A 17,354-nucleotide genomic window follows, 5' to 3' on the forward strand; every position below is an offset into this window, starting at 1 on the left:
CAAGCCTACCACTGTGGTGTCGTCCGCAAACTTGATGATTGAGTTGGAGGCGTGCATGGCCACGCAGTCGTGGGTGAACAGGGAGTACAGGAGAGGGCTCAGAATGCACCCTTGTGGGGCCCCAGTGTTGAGGATCAGTGGGGTGGAGATGTTGTTACCTACCCTCACCACCTGGGGGCGGCCCGCCAGGAAGTCCAGGACCCAGTTGCACAGGGCGGGGTCCAGCTTGATGATGAGTTTGGAGGGTACTATGGTGTTAAATGCTGAGCTGTAGTTGATGAACAGCATTCTCACATAGGTATTCCTCTTGTCCAGATGGGTTAGGGTAATGTGCAGTGTGGTCGTGATTGCGTCGTCTGTGGACCTATTGGAGCAGTAAGCAAATTGGAGTGGGTCTAGGGAGGGGGGAGGTGATATGGTCCTTGACTAGTCTCTCAAAACACTTCATGATGATGGAAGTGAGTGCTACGGGGCGATAGTCGTTTAGCTCAGTTGCCTTTGCTTTCTTAGATACAGGGACAATGGTGGCCATCTTGAAGCATGTGGGGACAGCATACTGGGATAAGGATTGATTGAATATGCCCGTAAAGACACCAGCCAGCTGGTCTGCGCATGCTCTGACGACGCGGCTGGGGATGCTACCTGGGCCTGAAGCCTTGCGAGGGTTAACACGTTTAAATGTTTTACTCACGTCGGCTGCAGTGAAGGAGAGTCCGCAGGTTTTGGTAGCGGGCCGTGTCAGTGGCACTGTATTATCCTCAAAGCGAGCAAAGAAGTTATTTAGTCTGTCTGAGAGCAAGACATCCTGTTCCCAACGGGGCTGGTTTTCTTTTTGTAATCCGTGATCTACTGTAGACCCTGCCACATACCTCTTGTGTCTGAGCCATTGAATTGCAACTCTACTTTGTCTCTATACTGACGCTTAGCTTATTTGATTGCCTTGCGGAGGGAATAGCTACACTGTTTGTATTCTGTCATTTCCGTTCACCTTGCCCTGTTTAAAAGCAGTGGTTCACGCTTTCAGTTTTGCGAGAATGCTGCCATCAATCCACGGTTTCTGGTTTGGGAATGTTTTAATAGTTGCTGTGGGTATGGCATCGCCAATGCACTTTCTAATGAACTCTCTCACCGAATCAGCGTATTTGTCCATTGTTGTTGGACGCAATGCAGAACATATCCCAATCCACGTGATCGAAGCAGTCTTGAAGCGTGGAATCAGATTGGTCGAACCAGCGTTGAACAGACCTGAGCGCGGGAGCTTCCTGCTTTAGTTTCTGTCTATAGGCTGGAAGCAACAAAATGGAGTCGTGGTCAGCTTTTCCGAAAGGAGGGTGGGGGAGGGCATTATATGCGTCGCGGAAGTTAGAATAACAATGATCCAGGGTTTTACCAGCCCTGGTTGCACAATAAATATGCTGATATAATTTAGGGAGTCTTGTTTTCAGATCAGCCTTGTTAAAATCCCCAGCTACAATAAATGCAGCCTCAGGATATGTGGTTTCCAGTTTACATAGAGTCAAATAAAGTTGTTGTTGTACTTCTGGCGCCGACAGAGATGGCCGCCTCACTTCATGTTCCTAGGAACGTGAAGCTAGGAACATTGGACTATTTTACTATATACATTTTACTATATAAAATGTATATAGTATGTAAAGGCTCGAAGTAGAATCTTAAGTGTTGTTGTTCATTAGTTTACTCCAATTAGGGGAGGTGTGGAAGGTTAGTGGGGGAAAAAAGAAGAAGATGTGTATATATAAACTCAGCAAAAAAAGAAACTGCGTTTATTTTCAGCAAACGTAACGTGTAAATATTTGTATGAACATAACAAGATTCAACAACTGAGACATAAACTGAACAAGTTCCACAGACATGTGACTAACAGAAATTGAATAGTGTCCCTGGACAAAAGGGGGGTCAAAATCAAAAGTCAGTATTTGCATTAAGTACTGCAGGGCATCTCCTCCTCATGGACTGCACCAGATTTGCCAGTTCTTGCTGTGAGATGTTACCCCACTCTTCCACCAAGACACCTGCAAATTCCAGGACATTTCTGGGGGGAATGGTCGTAGCCCTCACTCTCCGATCCAACAGGTCCCAGACATGCTCAATGGGATTGAGATCCGGGCTCTTCGCTGGCCATGGTAGAACACTAGCATTCCTGTCTTGCAGGAGGGTCATGCTGGAGGGTCATGTCAGGATGAGCCTGCAGGAAGGGTACCACATGAGGGAGGAGGATGTCTTCCCTGTAACGCACAGCGTTGAGATTGCCTGCAATGATAACAAGCTCAGTCCAATGATGCTGTGACACACCGCCCCAGACCATGATGGACCCTCCACCTCCAAATCTATCCTGCTCCAGAGTACAAGCCTCAGTGTAACACTCATTCCTTCGACGATAAATGTGAATCCGACCATCACCCTCGGTGAGACAAAACTACGACTCGTCAGTGAAGAGCACTTTTTGCCTGTCCTGTCTGGTCCAGCGACGGTGGGTTTGTGCCCAAAGGTGACGTTGTTGCCGGTGAAGTCTGGTAATGACCTGCTTTACAAGCCCTCAGTCCAGCCTCTCTCAGCCTATTGCGGACAGGCTGAGCACTGATATAGGGATTGTGCGTTCCTGGAGTAACTCGGGCAGTTGTTGTTGCCATCCTGTACCTGTCCCGCAGGTGTGATGTTCGGATGTACCGATCCTGTGCATGTGTTGTTACACCTGATTTGTTTCACACTTTTTTGGTTACTACATGATTCCATATGTGTTATTTCATCATTTTGATGTCTTCACTATTATTCTACAATGTAGAAAACAAAAATAAAGAAAAACCATTGAATGAGTAGGTGTGTCCAAACTTTAGACTGCTACTGTATATCCCAAAAATATATGGGGGATTGGAAATGATGCAGGCAATTACATTGTTGGAAGCTGCAATCTATCTGCAATATTAAAGCTGATCTACCCCATAAAAAACTTCAACTGGTCTATATGTTGTGGCTTTAAACCCTTGCTGGCCTTTGAATGAAGGTGTACCCATTGTGTAAGATGCTATAGATTAGTTGAGTGTTAGTGTGTATGTGTGTGTGTGTGTGTGTGTGTGTGTGTGCGCATGTGTGTGTGTCAGACTTCTTTGTTCCCCTGCTTGGCCAGGCCAGGCAGGTTTTATCTACAGGAAGTGTTTAGGCCAACTGAGCCTCATGTGAGCCGTACTTCCTGTCTGCAGCACAGATAAAGGCAGCATTCAGCAGCGTTCAGAGTGGGTCTGATTGCAACTCTAAACACTCTTTAATGCCTGGCAGTTCAAACATAGGGACATAACCACAAATATTCAGAAGCCTTGATAGAAAGGAGCACAGTCACTCAGATGAATCCAACTGAAGAGTTGAACCCATGTGTTCAGCTGACTGGGGTTAATGACCACTAGGTGCTGACCACAGTGAGATCTGCATCCAAATAAACACATTCATTTCCCTGACCAATGTGGTTGTAGTGTGATCACATCGGTAATGTATATTGCTCTATTCTATTTCTGTGGGTGACTGTGTACCGAGCTCAATACCGACATGGTATGCACAGAACTCCACACACACAAACGCACGCACATGCACGCACACGCACGCACACACACACACGCACGCACACGCACGCACTTGCCCAGACAGACAGACAGGGTTAGACAGTGGCTAAATGTTCCCATGCCCTCTGTCATCCCTCCAGATCAGTTGTTTTGTTCCTCCATAAGAGCCATCGGTAATGCCTAAGTGCTGTGACTGTGCTGTGGTGTCATTCAGTCAGGGAGTTGTACAGTAAAGAGTGATGTTTTAGACTGACTTGGTTTAATGAAGCTCTGTAATAACACTTCCCCTTCCAAAATAAGCCCCAATCACAAGACAGAGGAAAGGCAGAGCCATGTGACAGGTCATGTGACACACCACCACTTCCTGTTCTAAATTAGGCCCTAGGTCAACAATGACGGGATGGAGAATTGCATGAATGAGTATGTACAGTACAGTTAGACGTGTATAGTCTTATGGATCTTGCGGATGGGTCATTGTGTGTGTGTGTGTGTGTGTGTGTGTGTATTCCTACCTTGGTGATCTCAGGGTCAGGACACTGACTACTCATATACTGGCAGTCATCCCTAGTTCTACAGATGTTGTCACACCAGCCACACAGATGACCCTGGTCCTCACGTCCCCAACACTGGGAACAATCCCCACTGCCGACCCCACAGTTGTACACCTCCACTGAGAGAGAGAGGGAGAGGGAGGGGACAAAGGGGAGGGCTTTATTAACACAATACATTCTGCTAGTACACATAGGCTATTTGAAAGGGCTGCATTACATCACTGCACGGGCTGCATATATCATACTGAACCTATGAAACAGAGAGGGAAGACATAACAGAAACCCAGGGAAACAGAGATGGAAGACAACAGAAACCCAGAGAAACAGAGAGGGAAGACATAACAGAAGCCCAGAGAAACCGAGAGGGAAGACATAACAGAAACCCAGGGAAACAGAGATGGAAGACATAACAGAAACCCAGAGAAACAGAGAGGGAAGACAACAGAAACCCAGAGAAACAGAGAGGGAAGACATAACAGAAACCCAGAGAAACAGAGAGGTAAGACATAACAGAAACCCAGAGAAACAGAGAGGGAAGACATAACAGAAACCCAGAGAAGCAGAGAGGGAAGACATAACAGAAACCCAGAGAAACAGAGAGGGAAGACATAACAGAAACCCAGAGAAACCGAGAGGGAAGACATAACAGAAGCCCAGAGAAACCGAGAGGGAAGACAACAGAAACCCAGAGAAACAGAGAGGGAAGACAACAGAAACCCAGAGAAACAGAGAGGGAAGACAACAGAAACCCAGAGAAACAGAGAGGGAAGACAACAGAAACCCAGAGAAACAGAGAGGGAAGACATAACAGAAACCCAGAGAAACAGAGAGGGAAGACAACAGAAACCCAGAGAAACAGAGAGGGAAGACAACAGAAACCCATAGAAACAGAGAGGTAAGACATAACAGAAGCCCAGAGAAACCGAGCGGGAAGACAACAGAAACCCAGAGAAACAGAGAGGTAAGACATAACAGAAGCCCAGAGAAACCGAGCGGGAAGACAACAGAAACCCAGAGAAACAGAGAAGGAAGACATAACAGAAGCCCAGAGAAACAGAGAGGAAAGACAACAGAAACCCAGAGAAACAGAGAGGGAAGACAACAGAAACCCAGAGAAACAGAGAGGGAAGACAACAGAAACCCAGAGAAACCGAGAGGGAAGACATAACAGAAACCCAGAGAAACCGAGAGGGAAGACATAACAGAAGCCCAGAGAAACCGAGAGGGAAGACAACAGAAACCCAGAGAAACAGAGAGGTAAGACATAACAGAAGCCCAGAGAAACCGAGCGGGAAGACAACAGAAACCCAGAGAAACAGAGAGGGAAGACATAACAGAAACCCAGAGAAACAGAGAGGGAAGACAACAGAAACCCAGAGAAACAGAGAGGGAAGACAACAGAAACCCATAGAAACAGAGAGGTAAGACATAACAGAAGCCCAGAGAAACCGAGCGGGAAGACAACAGAAACCCAGAGAAACAGAGAGGTAAGACATAACAGAAGCCCAGAGAAACCGAGCGGGAAGACAACAGAAACCCAGAGAAACAGAGAGGGAAGACATAACAGAAGCCCAGAGAAACAGATGTGCATGTGCATGTTCCAGCACCTCCCACAGAGAAACCATTTGTGCTTGTGTGTTTTGATGACTGAGCAGTGAGTGTGGTATGAAGCATTAGTCCTGTAGTAAAGTATGCAGTTCTTCTGGCTGTAGGTCAGTTCTTCTGCTCTCAGGGCTCACATGGCAAATACATGGCCTGTTAACATTGAGAATATACTGGCATCTGGGAGTAGGCTTGTGTGTGTGTGTGTGTGTGTGTGTGTGTGTGTGTGTGTGTGTGTGTGTGTGTGTGTGTGTGTGTGTGTGTGTGTGTGTGTGTGTGTGTGTGTGTGTGTGTGTGTGTGTGTGTGTGTGTGTGTGCGTGCGCGCGCGTGCGTGTATATTCTTACCATTCATGGGTTTAGGGCTGTCAATGTATTTGTCCAGGTGTCCCTTTCTCCGCAGGCTGAGCTGAAACACCTGACTCCTCTCCACTGTGGTCAGCTACATGGACAGAAACAAGCTCGCTGATTGGCCATTTCACCATACACAACCAGTAAGCATGGCTTTGATTGGCCATACACTAAACATCTTATTTCTGACTGGCACCTTCACCAAGATTGTGTTGAGTGACACATGCTCCTAGGAAGGTGATTGGTTGTACTCACCATCACTCCACTGCACTTGACCTCTGAGACACTGCTCAGCCATCGAGCCTCGTACCGCTGCTCACTCCCAAAGTCACACTCAAGCTCCTCCTGCTACAGAACAAAACAAACCGAACAGTCCTCATGACAATAAAACCTTCATTTATAAACCAGTCAGAAGGCTGCCGCAGTCTGACATCACCCAGGAAAGCAGGGGTTTGTGGAAACACATTTTGGTATAGATATTTTGCCTTTAGAAATGTTGCTAGGTCTTTATTTTCCCCATCCTAGCTTGATTGACAGTCTGTTTCTGCTTCAGCCGACTGCTTTGCAATTGGATGGATCCATGCCAGACATTGGCAAGACAACATTGGCTAGACAACATTGGCAAGAAAGCTACAGCAGCAACAGCCTGGCACCAAGGTTACTCCATGTTTTCACATAGTTAGTCATGTTTGTATTGGAGATTGGAGATGTCTCTTTGTTCAGAGGATGTGCTTGTTCTAGTTCCATTATCAGCATAGTGGCTGTTCCATCTAGTTGAGCTAGATACCCATTAGTAGAGCAGGGTTGATCTTCCTGGGTTCATTCTATACATGTACGAACACTATGTAGGGAATAGGGTGTCAACTGAGACGTAATAACAGGGACCTGGCTGGGAGAGAACTGTGTCCCCCTGAACAACTCTGGTAACCATTGACAACTGTGGGAGGGGAAGAATGCAAAACATCTAAATAGAACAGGATAATTGTCCCTGCCAGGCAGAAATTCAGAATCATGTATAATTCATATTCATCATATTCATCAACATCTGGATGGTAAAGTGTGTGTGTGTGTGTGTGCGTGTGTGTGTGTGTGACTCTCTATCACAATATAAATCCAGTGGGAGAGTGTGTGAAAGGGCACAGGGTTATAGTTACGACTGACCAGACCTGGCAACTAGTCAGGGATGGAATGTCACATGCTAACAGACAGAGTCAGACCCTCATCACAGATACAATATCAGCTTCTGGCTCACATTCAATATGTTGAGGCTAGGATTGGGGTTATACAGACTGATCTGAAATCAGTGTCTGAAGGTACAAAATGTACAAAAGTAGAAAGATAGGGTGAATAGTACTAAAGATTGCTATATGTTCTTTGAATGTCTCCGTATGTCTGTAAATGACTGTATACATACTGAGAGATAAGACATCACAGAACCTGTCTCTAACTGAATGATCGGCTATGAAAAGCCAACTGACATTTACTCCTGAGGTGCTGACCTGTTGTACCCTCTACAACCACTGTGATTATTATTATTTGACCCTGCTGGTCATCTATGAACGTTTGAACATCTTGGCCATGTTCTGTTATAATCTCCACCCTGCACAGCCAGAAAAGGAATAGGCACCCCTCGGAGCCTGGTTCCTCTCTAGGTTTCTTCCTAGGTTCCTGTCTTTCTAGGGAGTTTTTCCTAGCCAGCGTGCTTCTACATCTGCATTGCTTGCTATTTGGGGTTTCAGACTGGGTTTCTGTACAGCACTTTGTGACATAGGCTGATGTAAAAAGGGCTTTATAAATACATTGGATTGATTGATTGAACCTGGTGGGAACAGAGCTATGAGGTGAGAACCTGGTGGGAACAGTCAGCTACGAGGTGAGAACCTGGTGGGAACAGTCAGCTACGAGGTGAGAACCTGGTGGGAACAGACAGCTACGAGGTGAGAACCTGGTGGGAACAGACAGCTACGAGGTGAGAACCTGGTGGGAACAGATAGCTACGAGGTGAGAACCTGGTGGGAACAGACAGCTACGAGGTGAGAACCTGGTGGGAACAGACAGCTACGTGGTGAGAACCTGGTGGGAACAGTCAGCTACGAGGTGAGAACCTGGTGGGAACAGACAGCTACGAGGTGAGAACCTGGTGGGAACAGAGCTACGAGGTGAGAACCTGGTGGGAACAGAGCTATGAGGTGAGAACCTGGTGGGAACAGTCAGCTACGAGGTGAGAACCTGGTGGGAACAGACAGCTACGAGGTGAGAACCTGGTGGGAACAGACAGCTACGAGGTGAGAACCTGGTGGAAACAGACAGCTACGAGGTGAGAACCTGGTGGGAACAGACAGCTATGAGGTGAGAACCTGGTGGGAACAGACAGCTACGAGGTGAGAACCTGGTGGGAACAGACAGCTACAAGGTATCATTTTGGTTCTAACCTCTCCCACACAGTCACTGCAGCTGTCTCAGCTCACTCCCAAAGAGCAACCATTTAGGGATTGATGACTATGATTCCCACCAATCTCCCTCTAAGACCAAGAGTTACTTTAGTCCTATTCGGCTGTACCACATTTAGGATAATATCTAACAAGGGTAAGGGTATACTGTACCTGCTCCACGTTGCTTAGTGACAGGGTAAAGTCTTGGGTTATCCCTGAGGGTGATGGTGGAACATCCTTGGCCACAAGGCTTGGACAGGAAGCAGAATTCTGGAGGACAGGAGGTGACACAAACACTCACGGGTTAAAGAAAACAACGTAAAACACCTGTCCTGTTTATGTGGCTGAGAGGAGGAGGAGGAAACAAGAGGGCGAAGTTCTGCTCTGCTCAGAGGGAAACAACAACATCCTAAAGTGGAGGAGCAGTGTGACACACCAGATGGCAAAGATAGCGGAGTGATGGCAGGATGGGGCTCCAAGCAGAAGACCTGAACTCAGACTTTATTTCTGACCATCTTTACAGAACCTCATATCGGACTTTTACTTCGATTAAGATAGGACTTTTACTTCGATTAAGGTAAGACTTTTACTTCGATTAAGATAGGACTTTTTTTCCGATTAAGATGGGACTTTTTTTCCGATTAAGATGGGACTTTTTTTCCGATTAAGATAGGAATATTATTTTGATGAAGATATGACTTTTATTTTTCAGTCAGGACATTTATTGTCATGGTATGGCCCGACTAACTCACTCTGACTCACCTAACCACACTCCTCCAGTTGAGTACATCAGTCTCTCTGGACCCAATCAGACCCTCTCCTTTCAGAAACAGCTGCCTGTGAGTGGGGCTCCTAATAGTGGCAGAGGGACTTAGCTGTGTGTTAACACTCTTGGCTCTAACACCAAAGGCAGTAGAAGACTGGGGTGGCTGGCTGTACCACAGCGGTGATACTGTCAGGGCATAGGTATGCTCTGAGGAGGTGAGGAGTGTCTAGGGGGGCTGTGATAGCTGTAATGAACTTAACGAGCTTGTCTTGCCGTAACATAACAATACTTAAAGGGATAGGGCTTCTCATCACAATTAAAGCTTGTCAGATGTTTTTCTCTAGAGGTCTGAAAAAAAGAGGTTTAATATTGAGCTCAGTCTTCAATGACAGATTTTGACCATTTTGAAAACATCATTACTAACATTCATTTTCTGATAAAAGCACACTTGGGCACAGTACACACTTAACTGGACACCATGGCAACCTTATACAGCATTGTACATAAGACAGGAAAAACTGTGAAACAGTGAACCCATTCTTCAACACACTGGCTCCAGTGGGCCTATCAAAAGCCACCACGATGAAGAACTGGGAGAGAGAGTTTTGGAAAGGTCAGAGAGGCTTTAACATGGCCCATTATCTTGTTGGGAGTATGTTAACCATGTCTCCCGAGGTTTTATGGGCTGTTTTAAAAATGGCTGACAACAGTAAGATAGCTTTGACCTGGTATGACCACATGACTTACCGGGCTGTTACAAGGCCAAATGAGAATGGACTGAGATCATCATAGGAGCTTGTGATTGGTTGCCACTGATCTAGGGTTTAGTTGAAGTCTTCCCCTCTAATGTTTACATCTAGTTTTGGACTTATAAATGAATGATATGTACCCATTGATTCTTGAAGAATATAACTTAGAAATGCCTCATGAGCTTAGTTCAACTGTTGTACCCCATCAGAACCCAAAATATAAGCTTGTTTAACCTCAATGTTTGTAAACAAAGTATTTTCATTGAACCTTTATTTGACTAGGCAAGTCAGTTAAGAACAAATTCTTACTTCCAATGACGGCCTTCCCCGGCCAAACCCGATATGCAAACAAACACTGTATCAACACATGATTAAAACTATAATGTTGACATCATGGATGGTCAGACTTGTATCCACAGCTTTGTTTATGCATTTGAGAGTGGTTACATTTCTTCAGTCCCACAGTTCATTGTTTTACTTAAACCGTTTTGTTATTGTTCCAACTGCGGATTGCCCCTTTAAGGTCAGGACTAGTGAGGAACTGATCCATGCTTATTATTGCTACTTCTAATCTAGCCAGTATGTCTAATTGGAGTTGTTTAACACAGAGGGGTAACTCACCTCTAGCAGGCTGGGTTTGGAGTCGTCTTTAGTGGAGAGGCAAGAGTGGCTGTTTTGGTCCCAGTAACATCTCCACCTGGTGCTTAGACAGCTGATACACCTGAAACACAGGACAACACACATAGATAACAATTAGACCATCTGACACGGGCCAAACACACACAGATGAGACCTGGAGCCTGTAGTAAACACTCAAACAAACCCAGTGGACAAATCAGTGGACGAAGCAACATGCAAGGTCAAACATGGTTACACTGGCACAGAGAGAAGATACTAAACAGAGAGCTCCACTATTCATTAGGACCTACGTAGTCTGGAATCCCGGAGGAAGCTCTATGTGTGTGTGTGCGTGCATGTGTACGTGATTGCGCGTGTGTGTATGTGTGTACTGTGTATGTGTGTTTGTGCGTGTTTGTGTGTGTGTCTTCCCAGGTAGCAGCCCAAATTGGAACACCTCCACTGTGTGTGTCTCTATTGCCTGCGGGTGGAAGACAGATGTTCCAACACCTGGAGTGACAGCCCCTCCAGTGATTCCCTGTCTGTCTCCATACAACCATACAACCATGGGAAAAGGGGTGCAGCTTGCCGATTAAGATTGGAGAGATGGAGGGGTTTGCAGGAACGTGGAGTGGTGTGTCTGTGTTAGACTTGGGCGGTAAGCCGTATATACTGTATACCGGGATATTTGGAATTAGCCACGAGATGTTTTTTTAATACCGTCAATACCGTTGAAACTATTTCTTTTGAGTTTTTCTACATCTGAATATTTGTAGCTACTTTTTTGCAAAGACCTTAAACCAATTTGTGCAATATGTTAGGAGATAAAGAAGATTGCGTTCTTAATTTCACCTGTCACATCATTTTTCATTGTTTACAAGCGCACAACGACGAGAGACCGGAGCCTTGTGAATCACTCACTGTTGTGCAGCACAAGCCAGGGGATTTAGTTACAGTATGGAATTCAAAACTAAATGTTTGCCAGCTAGATATCTTATAAGTATTATGTTAACTGTCTAAAATGTGCTAAATGCTCTGCAGTTGTGCATTTGGTTTGCTAATTTAGTAGTTAGTTAGCTATCTAGCTAAGTGGTTAGCTTCTTCCAAAATCAAGTTTCTCTTGGTAGCAGCAGAGAATCCCCTCCTGGATCAAGAGCCTTGCTGTCTAATATTTGTTTTGTGTGTGCAGAAAACTGTGAGTAGCATTTTTGAGTTACTTGTATAACTTTATGAGCTGGGATTTCAGACCTGCAAATAGTTTAGGTCAGACTGTATAAAGTGTTTGCAATGTGCTTGTTAGCATTTAGTTAGCATTCTCTATGGAATTGTACATGTACTTGCTATCATTTATAACCTTAAGATTACAGAGGCTCAGTGGGGTTTGAATATAGCACCTCTTGTGTTCAGAGCAGGTATTACCAAATATCCTGGTATGACAATCTGGATGCGGCCCAAGCCCTGTGAGTTTTCTGGTGGGGTGGGGGTGATTAGAAGCAGACAACCCACTCCAGGGACTCTTATTTATTTATTTTTCACTAAATGTCTCACTCACAAACACACAGAAACACACACAACACACCCACACACAAACACACTTTCTAGCTTCTTGTCCTTTCTTGCTTGTCCTATAGAGCCATCCTGAACCCCCCACCCCTGACCCTCACACACGGAATGAACATACCACACACACTGAACACACAGGTGAGCTTTTACTCTCAGGGCCTCTCAGTGAGCACTGTGGTTAAACACACACTCTCAATCATGTCTCTGTCAAGGAGAACGCGAGAATAGACGTTATTAAATGGGGAAGGGGGCAGAGGGAGGACTGAGAGACACAGAGACACAGTGAGAAGGAGGGAGACAAAGGGTGAAAAAAAGGGGGAAAGTGTGTGAGAGAGTGAAAAGAAAGAAAGTGGGGAGTGTGTAAAGAGAGAAAGAGAAAGAGAGAAAGAGAGAGAGAGAGATGTTTGGTCTGAGAGGAATGCTCCCCGTCTAGTTGTCCATTAGCGCCTCACCTAGAAACCACATCGACCCGGCTGTGAAAGAGCACTCTCAACACACACATACACACACACCATTTTGAATACAAACACACACAATACCATTTCAAAACAGATGCAAGACCCACAGAACCAGGCTTCAGTCCAAACGCAGTTTGAAATAAGCCCGTATCCGGTTACAGTGAAATTCTAGTGGACACAGAGAGCCTCTCTCAGTCTTTCTGGAGTTATTAAGAGAGAGAGCAACTTTTATTTATTTTATTTAACCTTTATTTAACTAGGCAAATCAGTTAAGAACTAATTCTTATTTACAATGATGGCCTACCCCAGCCAAACCCTCCCCTAACCCGGACGATGCTGGGTCAACTGTGCGCCACCCTATGGGACTCCCGGTCACGGCCGGTTGTGATAGAGCCCAGGATCGAACTCGGGTCTGTAGTGACGCCTTTAGCACTGCGATTTCAGTGCCTTAGACCGCTACACCACTCAGGATCCCACAGCTTGCAGTGATTAAATGTGGATAGAGTCTGATCTGCAGTCTTCATTTAGCAGCCCTGTGCTCGTCATGTGAGAATGGCACTTAGGGCATTATCACCTTCAGCAATACTTCACACTATCAGACTCCACTGTGGACCTCAGAGGCATAAAAGAACACACACATATTCACCTACTTATATACACATGTATACACACACACGCACACACACACACAAGTCCATTTTCACACCACTAAACCAATTTGACAAGTGAGCCAAATGAACAAACCCTAAGTTAGCCTCTGAATGCATACACATACACAGTCATTTATAGGTAAACACATACTGTATATTATACTCAAGTCTACTTTCACACATCCAAAGCGACATGATAAGTGTGCAAGAGGGACACATCCAAATAGTTAACAGATCTGATCAGCATTTACACACACACGCGCACACATGCACACACACACACAAACACACTGATCCAGAGATCTGCTCATGAGATAAGGCAGATCCCGAAACATGGTCAAATACGCAAATAGGAAACCAGCTGGCTGTCCTACAGAACAGAGAAGCCTCTCTCTCTCATTTCAATTCAAAGGTCTTTATTGGCATGGGAAACATATGTTTACATTGCCAAAGTAAGTGAAATAGATAATAAACAAAAGTGAAATCAATAATAAAAAAATAACAGTAAACATTCACAAAAGTTTCATAGGAAAAAATACATTTAAAATGTCATATTATGGCTATAGTGCATTCGGAAAGTATTCAGACCCCTTGCCATTTTTCCACATTTTGTTACGTTACAGCCTTATTCTAAAATCTACACGCAATAACTCATAACGACAAAGCAAAACCAGGTTTTTAGAAAACGGAAATATTCCATTTACATATGTATTCAAATCACTTACTCAGTACTTTATTGAAGCACATTTGGCAGGGATCACAGCCTTGAGTCTTCTTGGGTATGATGCTACAAGCTTGGCACACCTGTATTTGGAGAGTTTCTCCCATTCTTCTCTGCAGATCCCTTCAATCTCTGGGGTTGGATGGGGAGCGTCGCTGCACAGCTATTTTCAGGTGTCTCCAGAGATGTTCAATTAGGTTTAAGTCCGGGCTCTGGCTGGGCCACTCAAGGACATTCAGAGACTTGATCCGAAGCCTGCGTTGTCTTGGCTGTGTGCTTAGGATCATTGTCCTGTTGGAAGGTAAAACCTTCGCCTCAGTCTGAAGTCCTGAGTGCTCTGGAGTAGGTTTTCATTAAGGATCTCTCTGTACTTTGCTCTGTTCATTTTTCCCTTGATCCTGACAAGTCTCCCAGCCCCTGCCGCTGAAAAACATCCCCACAGCATGACGCTGCCACCACTGTGCTTCACCGTAGAGATGGTGCCAGGTTTCCTCCAGACGTGATGCTTGGCATTCAGGCCAAAGACTTCAATCTTGGTTTCATCAAAACAGAGAATCTTGTTTCTCATAGTCTGAGAGTCCTTAGGTGCCTCTTGGCAAACTCCAAGCAGACTGTCATGTTCCTTTTACTGAGGAGTGGCTTCCATCTGGCCACTCTACCATAAAGGCCTGATTGGTGGAGTGCTGCAGAGATGGTTGTCCTTCTCTGGAGCTCTGTCAGAGTGACTATCGGATTCTTGGTCACCTCCCTGACCAAGGCCCTTTATTTAAACATTTTTATTTTACCTTTATTGAACTAGGCAAGTCAGTTAAGAACAAATTCTTATTTTCAATGACGGCCTAGGAACAGTGGGTTAACTGCCTGTTAAGGGGCAGAATGACAGATTTGTACCTTGTCAGCTCGGGGGTTTGAACTTGCAACCTTCCGGTTACTAGTCCACTAGGGTACCTTGCCGCCCTTCTCCCCCGATTGCTCAGTTTGGCCAGGAGGCCAGCTCTAGGAAGTGTCTTGGTGGTTCCAAACTTCTTCCATTTAATAATGAGGGAGTGTTCTTGGGGACGTTCAATGCTGCAGAAATGTTTTGGTACCCTTCCCCAGATCTGTGCCAGGACACAATCCTGTCTCGGAGCTCTACGGACGATTCCTTCCACCTCATGGATTGGTTTATGCTCTGACATACACTGTCAACTGTGGGACCTTATATAGACAGGTGTGTGCCTTTCCAAATCATGTCCAATCAATTTAATTTACCACAAGTGGACTGCAACCAAGTTGTAGAAACATCTCAAGGATGATCAATGGAAACAGGATGCACCTGAGCTCAAATTCAAGTCTCATAGCAAAGGGTCTGAATACTTATAAGTTATTTCTGTTTTATTTTTTTAATACATTTGCAAAAATGTAAATAAACCTCTTTTTGCTTTGTCATTATGGGGTATTGTGTGTATATTGATGAGGAGTTTTATTTTTATTTAATCAATTTTAAAACAAGGTTGTAATGTAACAAAATGTGGAAAAAGTCAAAGGGTCTGCTTTCGGAATGCACTCCATGTACAGTGTTATAACGATGTGAAAATTGTTAAAGTAGAAAAGGGAAAATAAATAAATGTAAATATGGGATGTATTTACAGTGGTGTTTGTTCTTCACTGGTTGCCCTTTTCTTGTGGCAACAGGTCTTGCTGCTGTGATGGCAGACTGTGGTATTTCACCCAATCGATATGGGAGTTGTTCAAAATTGGATTTATTTTGTTAATTCTTTGAGGGTCTGTGTAATCTGAGGGAAATATGTGTCTTTAATATGGTCATACATTTGGCAGGAGGTTAGGAAGTGTAGCTCAGTTTCCTCCTCATTTTGCCTCTGTGGTCAGCAGTCACGACAGACCATACAGGCCACAGCCTCCACATGAAAAAACATCAACAGAACCAACCAAAGCTCCTACTTACAATTTCCTTACTTTTGCTTCCACAGTATATTAATTTCACATTCCACATAAAGCCTCAACCAGGCTGAATTTAAACTATGCTAATAGACATAGAATAACATTTAACCAACATCACCCTCACTGAGTACAGAGGGTAAACTATTAAATTCAATAAACTATATTTAATCCCAATAAACAAATGTTGCTAAGCAACATACAACATGAGAGATACTGTACAGCCAACCAACAACATATAGTACAACACAAATATAAACAGCACAGCTCCCCACAGTGACACCGATACTGGTTTCTATAGCTCTGCCGCACATTCTGATTGTTGCTCTATGTGCGATGAGAATGCCATTGAGACTATAGATGACATTTGGCCGACATTTGAGTGAGGCTATGGACTTGGCAGAGAACTCTGCTCAAGGACGGGGCTGTTTGAGTGCCTCAAATCTCACACTTATGATCCAGCTATGCCTACTTACAACAATAATTTGAATATGTAGGTAGGGGAAAAGTGAGACTTTTTGACCTGTTTAAAGGTCTTGCTCACAGGTCTTGGCTACAGCGAGCGTGATCACACAGTTGTCCAGAACAGCTGGTGCTTTCATGCATGCTTCTTGCCTCGAAGTGAGCATAGAAGGTATTTAGCCCATCTGGTAGGCTCACGTCACTGGGCAGCTCGCCGCTGGGTTTCCCTTTGTAGTACGTAATAGTTTACAAGTCCTGCCACATCCAATACTTTTTGTATTGACACTTTGCCTGTTTGATGGTTCGTCTGAGGGCATAGCGGGATTTATTATAAGTGTCGGATTAGTGTCCCGCTCCTTGAAAACGGCAGCTCTAACCTGTAATCCACGGCTTATGGTTGGGATATGTACGTACAGTCCCTGTGGGACGACGTAATTCATGCACTTATTGATGAAGCAGGTGACTGAGGTGGTATACTCCTCAATGCCTCATTCGATGAATCCCGGAACATATTCCAGTCTGTGCTAGCAAAACAGTCCTGTAGCATAGCATCTGTGCCATCTGACCACTTCCATATTGAGCGAGTCACTGGTATTTCTTGCTTTAGTTTTTGCTTGTAAGCAGGAATCAGGAGGATATAATTATGGTCAGAGTTTCCAAATGGAGGGCAAGGGATAGCTTTGTATGCGTCTCTGTGTGTGGAGTAAAGGTGGTCTAGAGTTTTTTTTCCTCTTGTTGCATATGTGATATGCTGGTAGAAATTAGGTAAAACAGATTTAAGTTTGTCTGCATTAAAGTCCCTGGCTACTAGGAGCACCGCTTCTGGATGAGCATTTTCTTGTTTGCTTATGGCCTTATAGAGCTCACTGAGTGCAGTCTTATTGCCAGCGTCGGTTTGTGAGGGTAAATTTATGGCTACGAAAAAT

General features: G+C 44.8%; 1 protein-coding gene across 1 annotated transcript in view; it reads right to left on the reverse strand.

Moving 5' to 3' along the window:
• Window positions 1–17,354, reverse strand: part of LOC109869045 (plexin-D1) — a 118,190-nt gene that overhangs the window by 78,092 nt on the left and 22,744 nt on the right. The window contains exons 8-12 of the mRNA XM_031803458.1: window positions 10,640–10,739; window positions 8,675–8,773; window positions 6,327–6,419; window positions 6,069–6,162; window positions 4,082–4,239 (exon numbers count right to left, since the gene is read on the reverse strand). Of these exons, the coding sequence (XP_031659318.1) occupies window positions 4,082–4,239; window positions 6,069–6,162; window positions 6,327–6,419; window positions 8,675–8,773; window positions 10,640–10,739 (544 nt within the window). The remainder of the gene's footprint in view (window positions 1–4,081; window positions 4,240–6,068; window positions 6,163–6,326; window positions 6,420–8,674; window positions 8,774–10,639; window positions 10,740–17,354) is intronic.

This window comes from Oncorhynchus kisutch, linkage group LG24, assembly GCF_002021735.2.
Source record: "Oncorhynchus kisutch isolate 150728-3 linkage group LG24, Okis_V2, whole genome shotgun sequence".
Taxonomy (NCBI): domain Eukaryota; kingdom Metazoa; phylum Chordata; class Actinopteri; order Salmoniformes; family Salmonidae; genus Oncorhynchus; species Oncorhynchus kisutch.